Here is an 18,508-nt window from a genome sequence, read left to right as displayed (position 1 = left end):
GGCAGTCCTGAGTGTTTCCGTTCTAAAGAACATAATCCATTGTGTTCTCTACGAGTGCCACGGTTCTACCGCATTTTGTGCAGATACAGTTACTCGTACTCATCATTTGTAAAAGCTCCAAATGAGTCTAAATGTAGCCATTGTCCTTACAGGTAATACTTTGTCCTCGGAGTGACGAGTAGTGAGGACAAAGCTCACTTCCTGATGAGCTCGCAGGAGTGCTCCTGGCCTCATTTATCATCAGTAGCCAAAGTGCGTCAATTTCAAATTATACTGTACTGTTCGAACAATTTCTATGATTTATCAACTTGAGAATACTTCTTGCCATTGCAACAAAATCAACAAAGGCACTACTAAACTAAAGATAAATGCACATAACTGCATCCCACACACTCAGGGCAAGATGATTTGGTAAACTCCATGCGTGTTCAAAAAAAAAAAAAAAAAAACACTGCGCCATATGATTTCAAATTGCTGAAATACTTTTCTTTAAAACCTGCTAAGCTCATGAAAACTACTATAACGAAAAAAATTCTATAACGAAAAAAATTCAGCTGAGGCAGAAAGATCACAGATCACGTGCACAGTCTGAGAAAAAGGCACTTGGCTGCTCGTCAGTCGGTCTTGAAGACCTGGTATTTTTCGCTCAATCATGGCCTAAAAGATGTGTAGCACAGGCCTCATTATTCTGCGCATGCAAAAAACCCGATTTCGATTATTAAAACTTTTACTCTTCCCAATGTCCTTAAGGGCATAAGAAAATTACAGCATTCTTTTCAATATAAACTGAATTTCCCAGATTTAATTTGACTTCTACTGTGCACAATGACATTCCGTATTCCACTGAATATTCAGTTTAGTTCTCTGTATGTGCTTGTGGCTCCCCCCCCCCCTCTCTCTTTTTTTGAAAAGCAGACTGTCCTGAAAAAGTTTGGGAGACATTTACCTAGAAAAAAAATGTGTCCGTCGAAGGAGGTGGGCAAATGTTCTGTGTGCGTAGAGGCATGAAAAAAAAAAAATCTGACATATCATATCATAACCAGCATAATCCCAGAGAAAATAGGTGAGAAATGTGATAACAGACAGTGCATGCTACAATTAGCTTTAACACATCTATGCACAAAAGGAGTCATATAGGATGTATGTAAGGCTTCCTACTGTTGACTGTGTCAACTCAAGTCATCCCCAGGCAAAGTGTGCTTGTTTTTGCGTGTATTTCTAACATGTTTTGTATGAAATGACCTTTGTACTTTTCCCCCAAAAGCAATAATACTGCCACGTTCCATTTCCCAAGTTCTTGTTATCGTCGCAAAACACCACACGATTCTCAGCGAAACCGCACCTGCAGTTTTCGAGAAGGTTCCGGACTGTAGTAGATCATTTCGATAAGATCACGCCCACTGTGCGAACGGTACAGATTGTTCTGGAACCTACGCCACCGCCAGTGATAACGCTAGAACATTTGACGGCAAGAGTATAAATGCCGACGCGCTTCGCCGCTTGTCAGTTGTTGATCGAAGGCCGACGCTCCGTTCGCCGCTATCAGTCCGAGACTGCTATCTGTGTGAGACTGCTGCTGTAATTGGACTTTCCGTTTACCGGGCACAGGTTCGTCCAAATAAACAATTAAATCCCAACACGAAGTCTCCTGTCTTCGGCCACGTCACGACCCCGTGACATCTGGTGGAGGTGCGGGGTCGACACCTCCATTGCCGGACGACAGCGTACCACCCACAGACCAACGGCCTCACCGAGCGGCTTAACAAGACGATCGCCGACATGCTGTCAATGTACGTTGATGTCGAACACAAGACATGGGACGCCATTCTTCCGTATGTGACCTTCGCATACAACACGGCGGTGCAGGAGACGACGCAGATATCTCCATACAAATTGGTCTACGGAAGGAGCCCGGCAACGACGCTCGATGCCATGTTACCCAACATCACCGACGAAGAAAACCTCGATGTGAGCGAGTACCTTCAACGCGCCAAAGAAGCCCGACAACTTGCGCGTCTCCGTATCAAGAATCAACAGACGACCGACAGCCACCGTTACAACCTTCGACGACGCTTTGTGGAATACCAGCCTGGTGAACGTGTTTGGGTGTGGACGCCGATACGCCGACGTGGACTAAGTGAAAAGCTTCTGCGACGGTACTTCGGACCGTACAGGGTGGTTCGACGTCTCGGCCCACTTGATTACGAGGTTGTCCCCGACGGCATCACGAACTCTCAACGACGTCGATCGCGACCTGAAGTTGTCCATGTCGCGCGCCTCAAGCCGTTTCATGCGCGGTAACAAACTGAAACAGTGTTTTTTTTTTTTGTATCATTGTTGTATCGTAATTTATTCATTGTACTTTCTTGCATTATTTATTGTACCTTCATCTTTAGTTAAAGCATCGGGACGATGCCTTTTTTCAGATGGGGGCAATGCCATGTTCCATTTCCCAAGTTTTTGTTATCGTCGCAAAACACCACACGATTCTCAGCGCAAACCGCGCCTGCAGTTTTCGAGAAGGTTCCGGACTGTAGTAGATCATTTCGATAAGATCACGCCCACTGTGCGAACGGTACAGATTGTTCTGGAACCTACGCCACCGCCAGTGATAACGCTAGAACATTTGACGGCAAGAGTATAAATGCCGACGCGCTTCGCCGCTTGTCAGTTGTTGATCGAAGGCCGACGCTCCGTTCGCCGCTATCAGTCCGACACTGCTATCTGTGCGAGACTGCTGCTGTAATTGGTCTTTCCGTTTACCAGGCACAGGTTCCCCCAAATAAACAGTTAAATCCCAACACGAAGTCTCCTGTCTTCGGCCACCTCACGACCCCGTGACAATACGTCGAAACTTGAAGTAGTAAATATTTACCCCCCCATACACATAAAAGGAAAAGGGTGCACACGTGAAATGATGTTTATGGCGCAGAATAAGATACAATATACAGCATACATTTTTAACTTCCTCTCATTAAATAAATGTTGTCATTAAGTCTGGATATGAGTAGTCCTTTCAGTGAATAAACTTAGTGCACAAGAGAAAAAATATAAACAAATAGGAGTGATAAAGATAAACGTGTCATTTTCCAACACTTCCAAGTATTTATTTTTGTATATACAGCTGGAACCTGCAATAACGAAATCGGCAGGGACAGCAAAACATTTTGCTCTCATTAAAATTTTGTTGGCGCGGGAATGCAGAAGAAAAGACAGGGAATTGACTAAAAGCACATTGCCAAAATTTAATATGCTTACTTCGCCGAGCTTTTCCCCAAGAGCAATGTAGCTCTTCACTCACATAGTCAAAAATGGTTCATTAGAGCAGTTTTCGAATGCAGTTAATGATAATAGATTATTTGCACACTCCGATTTCAAAAATATCATTATTGAGGGAATGCAGTAAGAGTATCTTTTGTAGTTGCGAATTACTAAATGCATTCACTCTGCCAGTGCTCCAAAAAAAGTTTGTTGCAGTGAGAATTCCATTCCCCCAGAATATTGTTATCGCGGATTTCAACTATCTTTTGTGAGCTGAGGTCATGCCACATTATTCTAGAAGTAAAAATCAAACACACAAAATGATAATTAAAAAGAGAGAGAGATTAAAAAGAGAGAGAGACCACAAAGGTGTAGAGTTTTTACACCCTTTTGGCAGCAGTTTTAAGATTTCTTAATGTAACTGCAGCATCAACTACACATTCCCAATATTCGCAAAAGTACGGTGAGAAGCAGCAGTCTCCATACCCTTAAAGAGTTGTACATGATGTTATTCACTTCATTTGTATCAATCTGTTGAGATACAAAAAGAGGCAGGGAAAAAAACAGCATTAACAAATTCGTCACACCTGTGGTCACCAACAGCAACTGCATACGGTGGTGGAGGCTCTCGAAACCAAAAGTCTGGTGGAGCACTGTCCGCAAACAGTGGAGGAGAGTCCATAGGGCCCTCGGAAGCTGCCGCTTGCTGCTGTGCCAGCCGCAATGCATACAGCCGGCATGAGCAGCTGACAGCCACCACAACAAGCAACCCACAGAACAGGGATCCAATGATAGCTGCCGTTATCATGCTGTTCCTCAAACCTGGGAAAAACATTAACACCCAATAACTTCAAAAGACAACACAATTTAATTCAGAGGTTACACACCACAGGCGTGATGACACTGCAGTTAAATTTATTCAGCGTGATGGCGCTGCAGTTAAATTTATTCAAACTTGTTCAGTAATAAACCAATTAATAAAGTTCCTCCAGTAAAGCCCTCCCTAGAAAATCACCCCACCCCAAGAGTTGCAATATGTGTTAAAATTTGAAGTGAGACGTGGTGATAAGGGTCCTTTAACATAAACCTAAATACAAATAACCAAGTTTTTTGTGATCTTGCCCCCATTGAACTAAGACCACCCGACTTCGCACTAAAGCCTTCACCATGCCAGCTGACTGCATTCAGCTCAGCTGTATTTCTCCTTAGATCTTTTTAAGATCACGCTTAAATGTTTTGAATTTTTACAGCCTAGAGAGCTTCGCAAAGCAGCCCATCTACAATACTACTCACAATATAAAAGAGTTGTTCACTATGGTACCAAAAGCTGGCGGTTACCTGGTTACCATATCAATGCAGTTGAATATGCTCACAATTTGAACATTACATACTTTTCACAGTAATTATCGTTTCGTTTAGTTATCAGCCACTCCGCTTTATGAAACTACAGCTCATTTGATGCATTTGCTATAAAGAACCTGCATTTTTAATAACAGGAGCATGCATAGTAACAGTTATGCATGCACAACAGGAGCAAAATAGTACAGAGCATGCATAGTTGACTGCTTCCAGCATTGATTTCCATCAATGCATGGCCGTTGCAGCTCTGCAAAATGTCAAAAGTCTTAACTTAAACTTGCCTTGAAAGTGTTCTAGAAAGTGCATGAAAATTTTGGTTGTGTAAGCATCGCGCTGTATATTACATACACCGTATTTATTCGATTGTAACACAACCATGATTGTAACGTGAGGGGTGACATTTCGTTACGTCTAGGAAAAAAAAAAGAAGAGGGGGGCTTTGGTACTCAGTACGCAAGGGTTGATATTAATAGCGAAAATCTGAAAAAAAAAAAAAAAGCGGCACATTCAAGTAAATATGGTATTCAATCTGCTTGTCACGTGCACAGTTCCAGACTGGTTACAAGACGATGACTGCTAGCAAAACCATGATGATTTATGCATGTTCCATTACTGATCGCACACTGCAGGCCAACCACGAAACCACAACAAAGTCCACTACCACTAGGTTGTTCGATGACATTTTTTAAGACGGCCGAGCGCAAGCTTGTGAACGATCTGCAGACGATGGCGAGTCGACTTTGTTAAAGCACGACCACTGCGACATGTTTGCATTTCTGCTAACACCGCTCATCTCCGCTTTACACATGCTAAAACTTGGCTAATTATCGTCGTTGAATCATATTGCCCTCTTATCGTGACACATCATTTTATTATTTTTATCACATACAGATATTTAAGAGCGCAGTCAACCGAAGCACACTTACGTTCTAAATAAATTAGTAACCTGCTCATATCACTGAAGTGAGGTGATAAGTAATTTTGCCGGAATATTGTGGAAGGCTTCAATTAGCTGACCTACATTTACTCCCCTCGTTTTTCACAGAGTAAGTGCCTGAGTTGTCATCGTCTCCTTCTTCGTCATCTGCATTTCGATCATATTTCGGTAGCACAATGGCAATATCAGTCTTGTGTTCATTTACTGTACTCTCGCCTGCATCCAAATAAAAGGGTCGCACATGTGGCAAAACAGTGTCTTTTTGAAGAAAAATAAGTATTCATTGAGACACACTACTGAAAAAAAAAAAGGGCAAATTGTCACACCTATGTAACGCTCAGTGTTTCATATGAGATAAATCAAACTTTGAACGCGTGTTGCGTACTTCTTGAACAAACAAAACACTTCGACGTTTGTTCTTACATTGTCCGACGTATCCACTGAACACTGTAAAACTCACAGTGCGGATGGTCGCCCATTCGCATTTTCGTGAAAGGAAAGAAAAGGAACCCATTTGATCAATTGAGTGTAACCCGTGAGTGTAGAGCCCGGCACTCTTCTGACTTTGCTTGCTGATCAGGCTGTCAAATTTTCTTTCTTCGCCAATACAGCCCACAAACTTCGAAGCATAGTAACTTTCTAGCATGTGCAGATCTCTTGCAGAGATATCGTACTTATATATGTAGAGCAAATCAACATGAAAAAAAAAGAAAGCCCATTTGAGAATATATATGGCCCAGCATTAACTTTGCCTCCCGTACACTTTGATCTGACTTTCCAATGAGCACAAGGTTATATAAAAGTGCGAAACCATTTTTTTCCCCCACCACGCGAAATCTACACCAACAGCGCGGCAGCCTGTTTAATCCTCCATGGGAGCACCGCAGTGCGGAGAAAAGAGCAGGCCATGCCCACCTCTAGAAACACGCTATCTTTGTGTGATTGGGACGGCCAGAGAGAAACACGCTGCGCGCCATGAACCATGGTGTCCAAGATGGCAGAAAATTGTTCAGTGGCCGTTGTTGCTGCTGTGGCTCCCGCTACTTTTGCTCTGCTGTAACTACTGTCGGTGGCTGCGCATTAAAAAAATATGGGCAGCGTTGTACATGGCAATGGTGATGCGAGACAGACTGCTTTCAGATGGGAGATTTTAAGTGCGGTAACGCAATGTGGACCACTAAACGCTATTTTATTTCAAAATAAGCACTTTCTTGCACAAAAATAGCATTATGAGGTTTCCGGACCACTATTTCAGCAATCAACATAGATTAATATTTGTCTTCAGTGTCGCTTTATGCCTTTCAACAGATGGTCTCTTCATAAAAAAGACCACGCAGCCCTCAAAAAAAAAAAAAAAAAAAAATAGTCAGCCCGTTTTCATCGTTTTTGCATATTTTTTTTTTCTAAACATAAGGGGTTACATCTCTGACTGACACACAGGCCTACTCGTAAACCTCTGGAAGAGCATGAATAAAGTAATGCTTTGGAAACCTTGGCATCTTTACGGGCTAATGCATGGCACGCTATGCTGTTAAGAGAAATATATCTAGTTAGCCTTGACTACAACAATAAGATTACCTAACCAGACAGAATGAAGCGCAGAAATTTTTCAGGGCTTGTTACTATGCTTGACATAACCTTAATGTTGGTTTTATTAACCTAATAGAGCTATGTTAGCTCAAATAAAAACTTATGCATCAACTTACGCATCATGCTGCAAATAAGAAGCAGATTGCAAGAACAAATAGTTATCACTCATAGAAACTAACGCAGAAAATTAAAATAAACAATCTGACTTACACTGAGATGAAATTCACACCCAACACATGTATTGGGTCAGTGATGTGCTATTTTTATACCAACCTCATTGCTCTTTTTGCAATCACCAGTAATCTCTGAAGTGCTTTACAAAAAATATACATGCAAGTTTCAGCTAATTCACCTGATTAATCACAAAAGCCTTGTCTGAAATGAATTTCACCTTTCACCTATCTCCAATACAGCCTCACATCATTTCAAAAATAAAAACTCTTGAAAAGCTACCATGTTAGCACAATCTCGACAGCAGAACCACAACAAGTGCACAAACACATGAAAAAAAAAAAGTGCACAGGAAGCAAGTGTGATGCAAGTGTTTTTAGACTCACTATTTTAAGGATGCCCAACTAGGGCCATATCAAGTCCTTTAAGAAAGACACGGGTGTTGGCGACGACTTCAATGGAAGCATGTATTTCAAGGACCAACACATTACCAATGCACATTCCTAGTTTACAGTGCAGTTAGCTTTTCTATTACCACAGCAAAATGAACATGTTTAGGGGTATAAACAAAAAAATCATTTCTTGCCACATAGAATGCTTTAGTGTATAATATGCAGTTATCAATTTAGAAATTCGCCCCACTGTGGTGGTCTAGTGGCTAAGGTACCCTGCTGCTGACCCGCAGGTCGCGGGATCAAATCCCGGCTGCTGCGGCAGCATTTTTGATAGAGGCGAAAATGCTGTAGGCCCGTGTTCTCAGATTTGGATGCATGTTAAGGAACCCAAGATGGTCTTGATTTTTACAGCCCGACACTATGGAGTCTCCCATAATCATATGGTAGTTTTGGGACGTTAAACCCCACATATCAATCAATAAATTGCAGAAATCCAATTGCCACTTTGAAATACACAGGTCGCAATAGAAAAATAATAACTAGGTGGCAAAATGTTCTTTGGTAATAAGCAAACATTACCAAAGTAGACATTTTGTGGCCACATAAATAACAGACAATTCATTTATTTAGAAAAAATTATTAAAAAGCTAAATAAATCTGATTCATAGAAAAATGTCCAAAGATGTCCTTAAAAACAATATAAGTGGTTCGAAGTAAACAATGGTTTAAAAGCACAAATGTTTAGAAATTATACAGCGAGCTTCCCAGAAAATGACAATCTCAGTAATGTCATCCACTGAAGCCACTTTGGCACAGCTCTTGGAGCAGTTATCAAGAAAACATTTAAAAATTTTGAAAAAAACTCCCAAGCATTTCCCCGAGGGTGAACATGGTTAAGTGCGAATACACGGAGTGATGCTATAAGGGGTATTTATTAATTCGCACTATTATATTTATTAATCACACTATGGTGCCTTTATGGTGTAATGGTTCCTGGGAATCGCAATTTGATCACACGAGGGAGTTTACGTTAACTCACTGGCGAATGCCAACGGATTTTAACTTTACTCCCCCTCACGACCCGCTCTCGACGGGAGACAGAGAGAAGGCGGGTGCGCGAGAGAGAGGGGTGCGCGCGCAGCTGCAGCGAGCAAGGAGAGCGGAGGAGCGAGCGAATGGGGAGGGGGTATAAGGCGCGTTACTGACACCGATATCAGCGTCGCGTCCGTGGCTTATTCGGTAGAGCGTCGCGCTGTGGCCCGCCAAGTCCTCTTTCTTTTAAAGATAGAGAGAAGACTGCGCACGCCGCCGACGGCGGTGGATGGTTTGGGGTCGCTTATAAAGTGTATTCACACGTAATATTTTTCTCTAATCTGGACCGGTTGCACATGTTTAACAAAATTGGATTATACACAAATACACGCATCTTTACTTAGAGTACCCCAAAATATGAAATGAAGTTATACTGCTTGTCGTTTTCCTGCAGACAGCCCCAAGTTCCTTTAGAGCCGTGACCTCAGGCCACCTAGCGTTGTGACCTGAGGTCATTTATGGCTATAGGTGGCCTCAGGCCATTTGTATGGGAAATTTACACGGCTCCTATAAAAGCTATTTAAATTTCCTGAGCATTGTACTTACTATTAAAAATAATTTTTCCAATAACACTAGTACTTTCAGTACAACCTAGGTCATCGCTGCATGGTGTATTGCTAGCTTTCATTCTTTACAAAGAGATTTGTTCCAATAGCACTTGGACTTGGACGAGTGGATACATACTCCGATAGGCTTCAGCGCGAATCAGACAAAGACACACAGAACACAGATGAGCGCTTGTCTGTGTTCTGTGTGTCTTCTTTGTCTTCGTCAAACTCGCGTTAAAGTCTATTCGATTACAGGGAGAATCGTTAAAATCCTGGCTCATAGGCGATTCTGAAATAGTGGGTTTAATGACTGGTTCTTGGTGTCTGAAATCTATTTGGTGCTCCATGAAATTTGCTGTAATAAGAGGCCTCAGCAAGTTCTCAAACAAGAGCTTTCGCTGCAGTCAAGAAATAAAGAGCCAATGCACTGGGATGCTGGGACACCATGCTAGGGAAAATCAGACAATCCACTGCAGCACGTGGAATCATTGTTGAAACTAATAAACCAGCTTTTCATACTATTACATATGAACTTAGAGTAGTTTTGATGTATGGTCTAGTAGCAGAAGATGGCTTTCTTTATGGAGTATGGGCGAGCTTCAATCAATAAAATTCAGACTGGCCCGAGACTAAGCCAGTCTGAATTGTGCCCGTCCTCGTTCCCTCCATGTCCATGTTTCTTTTATACAGCACCTTGTTTAACAGTCTGAATTCTTTCGCAGGGTTGAGCTTTGCAATTACTTCAACTGCACAGCACTTGCAAGTATGCTCCAATCACAACTCCTTAACTTATATATGGCCTGCAATGATTTTGTCTTCTTTTTCTCTGAAATACTGCTAGAATGGTTTTGGTGCATGCTGATTGCAAACTAAGAGATTTTTGCAAAAATGTAGCAGGCTCCTGGCACAGTTTGACGCAATTGGCGGATCCATCACATCAGTACTAGCAAAGACAACATAGGCCCATCTAGGAAATAGTGCAGTTTAGAGCTAACATGAGTTAGTTGAAAAACAAGAAAATAATAAACATCACAAAAAATGGAAAGGGAATTCAAAATATATAAATAGAGAAAGTTTGACATTGTGTAATAGGTTTGGTTTTTAGTGTGGTGTAGCTACAAAGCCGTACTCCTACTGCAGTTGAACCCCTTTATTAAGAGAAATGCACTGAGGAACAGTTCCTGTCCTTCATACAAGGAGTCTCTTATAAGCAGAGTATCATGTTCTTATTATATGATCTGCCTTCGTAAGCACACTTCTGTCTCTTATACCCCATTGTCTGTTACATCAGCGTCTTTTATAAATAAGTTTAATAGCCTGCAAATTTCTCCTAATTAAGGTACCCACATAGCTAATCTTATACTCCATAGATTTCGAATATACTACAGTAAAATCCAAAGTGCCCATACCTGCGCAAACGCTCTCCTGCGTCCTTCAGGAGATTTGCCTTATGTGTATTCTTCTCCCTTCCAACCATTTTCACTGTTTCATTTAATGTTTTTACTAAAACAGCGAATGCATGCGTACTTAATGAAGCATTTCATTAGAAGCATGGATGTGCATGCTTTATTCATAGCAGCTCTTCCACTGTTGTCTTGGATTTTGATGAATGACTGAGCAAGCACCTCCTCTACTAATCTTGTTGAATCATCTGATTTGAAATATATTTTGATCCAGCGAGCATACTAAAAATCCTCTTAATATTGAGGCTTTCCAGCATATATATGGAACATGGCTATTAATACAAAAAACCACAAAACATGCTTACATCCATACTCATCGCTGCCATCTGGGCAATCTGTCACCCGGTCACAAACAGAATCTTCTGTAACACACCTTCCGTCACCACACAAATAAGCACCTCTTTCAGAGCGACACTTTTCTGGTCCTGAAACATCAAACAATGGGTACAAGTTAATAGAAGAAGGTAGTCTCCGATTTTGGAGACCAAACTGACGGTAACATAGGCTTGGCAAGCTTACACAAAACCCTTTCACGAACAATAACCAACAGCAGGCAGCATGAATGGTAACTTATTTTCACTCAAATGTGCCTCCCTTCTCTCAACTAGTAGCGACAGCTTTCCCGAAAATGTCATTCGCAAAAGTAAACCAGAGTGAAATTAACATGCCATTGGCCACAACATTTTGTAATGTTGGCATGTGCACCTCATACCAAGTAAAACCATCATGTGTAAGCTCATGTGGAAAATCGAGCAGATTACAGACAAATTAGTTGCTGCCAACAACCTGATAGCTGACATGCCGTCTGTGACATAACATCAGGTACTACTTGTATTTTATAACACTGAAGTCATCCTTGATAACATTTGGAAATGAACAGCAAATGAATAACTATTAGATGACTCAAACCCTTCGTACAAACCTAGCTTGCCAAAGCACACTTATCCACAACATTGCAATTTAGAAAGCAATTTACACAAATGGAGCATGCCCATATAGTTTTTTTATTTACAGTTCTAAATGGCTGCTACGAATCAGCATTTAAAAACACCATTCACTGCATTCTTTCTACATCTTTTCACTAGTCAAACGACATCACTTTTTCATAACTTAAAGGCTGCATTTATTTGAGTTTTCTGTTCAACTCCATATCTGGCAGCACTCAGTGAGTGCTTCCACATACATTATTACTGCTCAACAGAAATAATTCATTTGGATGATTCTTCAAAAAGCTTTTGCTTTATTTTTGTTTACTACTGTGTACCATTTGTGGCAATAAAAAATATATACAGCAGAGTTTTGGTGATACGTACCTTTGCGATCAAAATTAGTAAAATTTTCCAGCCGAATTTTAATATGGACGTTGGATCTGAATTCCTAACAGATATTCCTAACACTTTTCTGCATTGTGACAGGTGATACAAACTTGGTGCCAATACCGTCGAGTGATGGCCAACAGCAGCACATAATGGAAGTACGCACGTGGGCTGCACACACAGAGTCGAAATTGAGCGTATCATTTGCCACAACTGCTGCCGAAAAACCGATGGTCTCTATCGAAGAGATCATACATGGCAATGACCGAACTTCGAATGTACACTAGAACCTCATTTACACGAGTGACGTCTTGCAGCTTGTCTTTCGGAGGAAGGCCCGTTCACACTTGGCCTTCAAGGTAACCAATGTGGCAAAACTCACCAGAATTTTCCTCACTTCATCACCTAAGTAGTCTGAAAACTACGCCGCAAGGCCGACGCAAAAAAATAGGTCCAAGACCAAGTTTTCCCCCGTGCTATAGCAAATAGCCTTTCCGCTTCAAGGCTTTGGCTGCACTAGCTGAAACCACATGATGTAGACTCCTGGCCGCAAATTCAACATGGCGGCAAAGGTATCGGTGGTGGCTCAGCAAAACTGCAAACTGCCCATGCAGTGTGACAAAGCTCATGGCCTCGAGAAGGATGCGTTCATCTAGAGCCTGGTTTTGATTACGATCAATGAGAATAATGCAAGTAGAAGAAGGTGTATAAGCAGCGAGCCGGCATGCCCCAACGTGTTTCGCTTTTGCATAGCTGGCTGAATCCGCCGCCGCAGGTGTGTATGCTCAGGTCGTTTCTGCTGGTGTATTTCGCGAAGCGTTTCAAAGAGTGCAAACTGTTTCTTTTCAGTGCTTTGCATGAGTAGCTAGAAATAGAAACGAAAATGAATGCTCAGAAAAACGGGAAAATTGGAATGAATTCTCAGAGTGACAAAGGCAATGGTGGCATGTTACGAGGGGCATAGTGAATGTGAATGCTTTTGACGTGCGCGGACATGGCTTTCCGGTCGCTGTGGCATTTTCGTTTTTGCTTCGTTTCTCAAGTGAGTGTGAATGCGCCAGGACCAATTTTTTTCGTGTTGACTTCACGGTGTAGCTTTCTGGCAACTCAGGTGGCAAAGCGAGTGAATTTCCGGTGAGTTTTGCCCCTTTTGCTTTCTCTGAGGCCAAGTGTGAACATGCCTAAGTGCCGGCAGCATCAGTGAGTAAACCATGGCATGGTTTATTCCTTTCAGGTGGATTTCTTGAGAGACAGCGGAAGCAGAAAAGTTCAAAACACCATGAATTTTTCCAACAAGTACCATAAAAGTTCCTGTATAGTCCGGGTTTTTTTCTCCAAAATTTTACTATGCAACATTTCTGCCCCGGACTCAATGTAGATCCCTATATTTTAAAAATTTTTCAGCCCGAATTCGTAGTTTTGGTTTCGGCAATATGCGGTGCTATCACCATCATCATCATGAGGCTTTTGCGATAGGTAGCATTGTAGCATTAGCGACGTTAGCTCTACAGGCAAGCAACAGTAGTGGCCATTAAAACCACTTGACACACGTAACAACGACCACGTTTTTACGTCTGTGACTTTAGCCATGCCAGCTCTGTGAAAGCAGTATTCAGCTGCCTTTAAAAGAAAGGCTATCTTAGCTGTTGAAACCATTGGTAGCTGTACTGCGAAGCGACAGTTCGGCATGGACGAGCGGTGCATTCGCGGCTGGAGGAAGCAGAAAGAAGCCTTCTTTGTATGCAGCGGCCAGTGAAGAAGTTTTCATGGGCCGAAACATGGAGTGTTTCTTGACGTTTGACAAGAACTGACCAACTTTGTTCGAAAGCAACGGTATGCACAGCTCGCAGTCAACATAGAGCTGCTGCAAGCAAAGCCAAAGGAGATCGCACGAGATCAAGGCATTGAGCAGGCGGTCTTCAAGACGAGCAAGCATTGGGTGTCCCGCTTCATGCGCTACGCTATATTCTCCCTACGCCGGCGTACGTCGATATCCCAGAAGCTTCCAAAAGACTACGAAGAGCTGCTTGTGGGCTCACAGAAGCATGCATTTTTTCTGTGAAAGGCAGTCTCCTTTCAGCTGGGCCAGATCAGAAACGCTGATCAGTTGTCTGTGTACATCGATATGCCCTCGGCTTTGACAGTTCATGAAAAAGGCTTCGGGCAAGTTACCATGCGATCAACTGGGAATAAGAAAACGTGGGCGACTGTAATGCTGGCCTGCATGGCAGAAGGGCGCAAGCTACCACTCTACGTCGCGTTCGAACGAAAGAAGCTGTCAAAGAAGGAGAAGTTCTCAACAAATGTTGTTGTCCGCTGCCAGGACAAGGGGTGAATGGATGAATCGCTCGTATTTGACTGGATCAACTCCGTGTGGTGTCGACGGCCCGGAGCACTGTTAGGGCTCCCATCGATGCTTGTGCTCGACGCATTTCTGTATCATCTAGTGGACTTTGTGAAGCAACTGCTGCGCTACTTCCGCACCGAATTTGTCATTATCCCAGGAGGAATGACATCCCAGCTGCAGATGTTTGATGAGTCCCTCAATAAGCTATTTAGGGACCCCATTAAGAGCCTGTATATGGTGTGGATGAGGTTTGCAGAGCAGGAAGAGACCCCTGCCGGACAACTGAAGCGGGCCTTGCCAGCGATGCTGTGCTTGTGGATCACAGAGGCTTGGGCCTGCTTTCCCGAGGAGCTCCTTTGCTGTTCCTACAAAAAGTGACCCATCTCAAATGCCCTCGATGGCACTGATGACGAGGCGCTGTAGGAGGACATGTCCGACAAGGGAGCTTCGGATGAGAGCTCGTCAAATGACAATGTGTAATTGAGTGTAAATAAATGTATTTTTATATTTTTACTAATCTAAATTCGGGTGAAAACTTTTCTTCTCACATTTGCTATGCCCGAAAATCACCTCGGACTTTATGTGGGTCTGATCTATACGTGGGTTTTTATGGTAGTTGACCTCAATAAAGTTCATCTTTAAGATAAGCTTTTCATAAATAATCCTTTCATAAATAATCCGAAATTCATTACATGAATTTTGAATTATACGAATATATTGCGTGCTTTCTATGAATTTGTATCATTGAGGTTCTATTGCAGTGTGAATGCACCTGCGATACCATTAGTGGTGCAGGTGGGCACTCTAGCCCTTCTCACATCTTGTAGTGTGAATGCTAGTTAGATATGCACATTATGGTAAGCTGAATCAACTGGGAGTTGACAACTGTGATTCACTTTATCATTAACACTAGCTTAATCCAAAAAAGTCAGTGCTGCATACATAGCTATTAGCCTTTTTCTCAACTACCATATTTACTCGCATGATCCTCGCACTTTTCTTTCTGTGGAAAACCGATGAAAAGTTGGGGGTGCGAGAATGACGCAAGGAAAATTTTCGGCGAAAACATACAGAGCGAAAAAGCAAACGAAGTGGCCGCAAATCGGGGTGCTTACGCCAGAAACTAACTGCAAGCTTTGAGAAGTACTAATTAAGACTTAGCTTAACAATAAGAGCACAGGTTCAACACAAGGATAGATTTATTTAAGACACAAAAGCAGCCAAAATAATAGAGAATTAAAATACCATACAGAAAGCTTGTGGGCATTGCTGGCGTAGCGTTAGTGTTTGTCACTCAACGGGAGCCCGCAAAAGGTTAGCGTATGACGTCATCATTGGGCTGATGGCCATTTAAGACAGAATACTCCACAGTTGTTTTTTGACGAAATAAAATTTATCTATCCCAGCCTCAGGCACGCGAAAGGCCCAATGTGTCTTTTAGCTGCCTGTGCTGCTGTCGCCAGTGGCGAACACAAAACTCGTCGACTACTCTGAAAGGACTACCGGTGGCCCTGCTGCCGTTGTTTAGTGCATGATCAATCACTTTTGAATTGAAAGCAGACGTGTAGCTTCCGTATCACCCCCATAGCGTAACAACATAACGGACATAACGTACAATACACGCCGCAAAGCGCACTTGTCACTTTGGCTTAGAGTGAATTTAATTGAGGCTCCGTGCATTGATAATACATTCGATGCTTAAAAGACTAAGCCAGATGGCGTGTGCTATCCTCATCAGTGGCTGTAATGAGCAGATGACATTACAGCGGCAATTTTCGGGGGTGCAATAATTACGGAAAAAAAGAATTGTATTTTTGTAGGGCAATGTGGGGGCGGTGGGAATTATGCAAGTGCGAGGATTATGTGAGTAAATACGGTACATAGCTGTTTCCAATGGCCACTCAATACTACAGTGCAACTTAAATATATACTTCTTTTTTTTTTTTTTTCTCCGAGACATTGCAAAACGATGCGATGTCTTGGCATGCACTAGGTGGAAATTATGCGACTTATGTTGCAATTCAGCAGGTTAGAGAAAGTTTCGCCTTTTGGGCACAATTAGGCTCAAATAGTGATCCCTATCACATCACTATGCATTATCTAGTACTTAAATTAAAGTTGTGTGTAATCTTATTCATTTCATTATGAGGGTTTGCTGTTTAGTGTTAAAATAGGCTTGTGCAAATATTTGAATGCTTCAAATATTTGAACAAATATTAGAGTATTTGAATTCGTTTCAATTCGAAATTAAATTATAGAATTTTCCAAAGTATTCGATATGAACGAATAAATCTATATTATTCCCCATGTAACTACCTGTAAGAGTGGTTTCACTGCAGTATAGTAGTGCTAAACCGTGAAAGCATTTATCCAAGGCAAAATTGCTCTGCCGCAAAGCCCCACTTCAAATTTAAAGGGGCCCTGCAACACTTTCTGAGAATGGTCAGAAAACGGTGCTGACCTTAGTCAAGATTGCCGAAAACATGTGAGCAAAATATAGCGCAGCATGTGACCTGGAATTCACAATAAATTCTCAGTCAGATAAACATTGCTCTCTTCTCTTGGCAAATGACGCCACAATGTCAAAAATCGCTTGTCACAGCCATTGTATTACCCATTGGCTGATTTGAGCAGGGGGCGCTCGGTCATAACTGAGGCCACCACAGGTGGCTGCGACTTGTCCACGGGTACATGCATGATCACACTGAAAAGCCGCGCATTCAAAAAAAAAAAAAAAAAAAGCTCAAGGTCATGACGCGCACGTTAGGTATTTTCTTTCCCCATGCCATCTCTCCCGTCTTTGCTTCAAGCGCTTTCGCCGGGACAAGAAGAGAGAATGCAAGTGGTAAGTGGCAAATTACAAAACTCCGCTCATACAGGAAAGATTCTAAAAGTTCATGAGGCAATAACTTTTTTAGTGAATCCATTCCATGGTTACTTGAAAAGCTGTTGAACCCTTTAAATCAACATATGATCCTCAAATCAATTGATCATTTTTCTAAGCTTAAAACCTTGTTTTGCTGACTTATACACTCTAACTGCAATGAATAATGTTACGTATTTTACAGGTTATCACTTGCATCCTACTTACTTAAAGTCAAATGCTGCTACTTCTCAAAGTTCATTCGACTTCCTTTGAACGGGACACAAAGAAAACTTTCATAAAGGCCTTATTTCAATTCTAAAAAAAATATAGCTATTAACATTGGCAAATAGTCCCGTCCCGCCTCATTTTATGTAACAATATTGTGCAGGTTAGTTAGGTCATGATAAATATGCCCATTTTTCTTTATACGTCATATATTCTAAACGAATTCGATTAGAAATTATTTGACCAAAAACACTATTAGCTTTGAAGCTAAAATTCATTATTCACACAAGCCTATTATTAAGCTATGAAGTAGTAACATAACTTACCACAACCTGTCTCGTCTGACCGATCAGCACAATGAGGCACGCCATCACAACGATCCTGGGCACGATAGCAGCCTACTCCAGAGGCACACATAATCTTCTGCTCACACCCAGATACACAACCCTGTTCATCTTCCCCGTTTTCACAGTGAAATATACTGGAAAAAAAAAAAAAAACGTGCAAGGTGTAAGATAGGGACATTACCATACAAGGAAATACACAACATGTTGCAAGGCAAGCAAATGACTAACAACTGTACTAATTCAGAAATTAAAAAATTACAGTACTACAGCATTTCTCTATGATAAATACTACACAAGACATGGCTTTACTACATGAACTAAACACAAACCAAGCTAAGCATTGCCTAGTATCAATAACAAAAGAATTAAAATTAGGGTTATAATTTTAAAGAACAGCTAATTAACAGGTTCATTGCAGCGTGATTTTTTTGGTTTGTAGCGAGAGGCAGAGAGACGTGTGGAATCTCGCCATTTTATTCTTCAGGATCAAAGAGGAGCGGCAACAGGTGCCCGTGTACTAGCTGCCAGGCGTGAGGACTCGTTCTCTCTAGCACGTGCCTCGAGCTCCGAGCACGAGCGGTGCGAGAGGTG

The 18,508-nt window shown here is 41.9% G+C and overlaps 1 protein-coding gene across 1 annotated transcript in view; it reads right to left on the bottom strand.

Moving 5' to 3' along the window:
- Positions 1-18,508, bottom strand: part of LOC119177252 (uncharacterized) — a 64,379-nt gene that overhangs the window by 14,118 nt on the left and 31,753 nt on the right. The window contains exons 7-9 of the mRNA XM_037428684.2: positions 17,897-18,051; positions 11,122-11,241; positions 3,849-4,083 (exon numbers count right to left, since the gene is read on the bottom strand). Of these exons, the coding sequence (XP_037284581.2) occupies positions 3,849-4,083; positions 11,122-11,241; positions 17,897-18,051 (510 nt within the window). The remainder of the gene's footprint in view (positions 1-3,848; positions 4,084-11,121; positions 11,242-17,896; positions 18,052-18,508) is intronic.

The sequence above is a fragment of the Rhipicephalus microplus genome, chromosome X (assembly GCF_043290135.1).
Source record: "Rhipicephalus microplus isolate Deutch F79 chromosome X, USDA_Rmic, whole genome shotgun sequence".
In the NCBI taxonomy this organism is placed as follows: domain Eukaryota; kingdom Metazoa; phylum Arthropoda; class Arachnida; order Ixodida; family Ixodidae; genus Rhipicephalus; species Rhipicephalus microplus.
The sequence above is the reverse complement of the archived record's forward strand: the minus strand, read 5'-3'. Positions and strand labels throughout refer to the sequence as shown.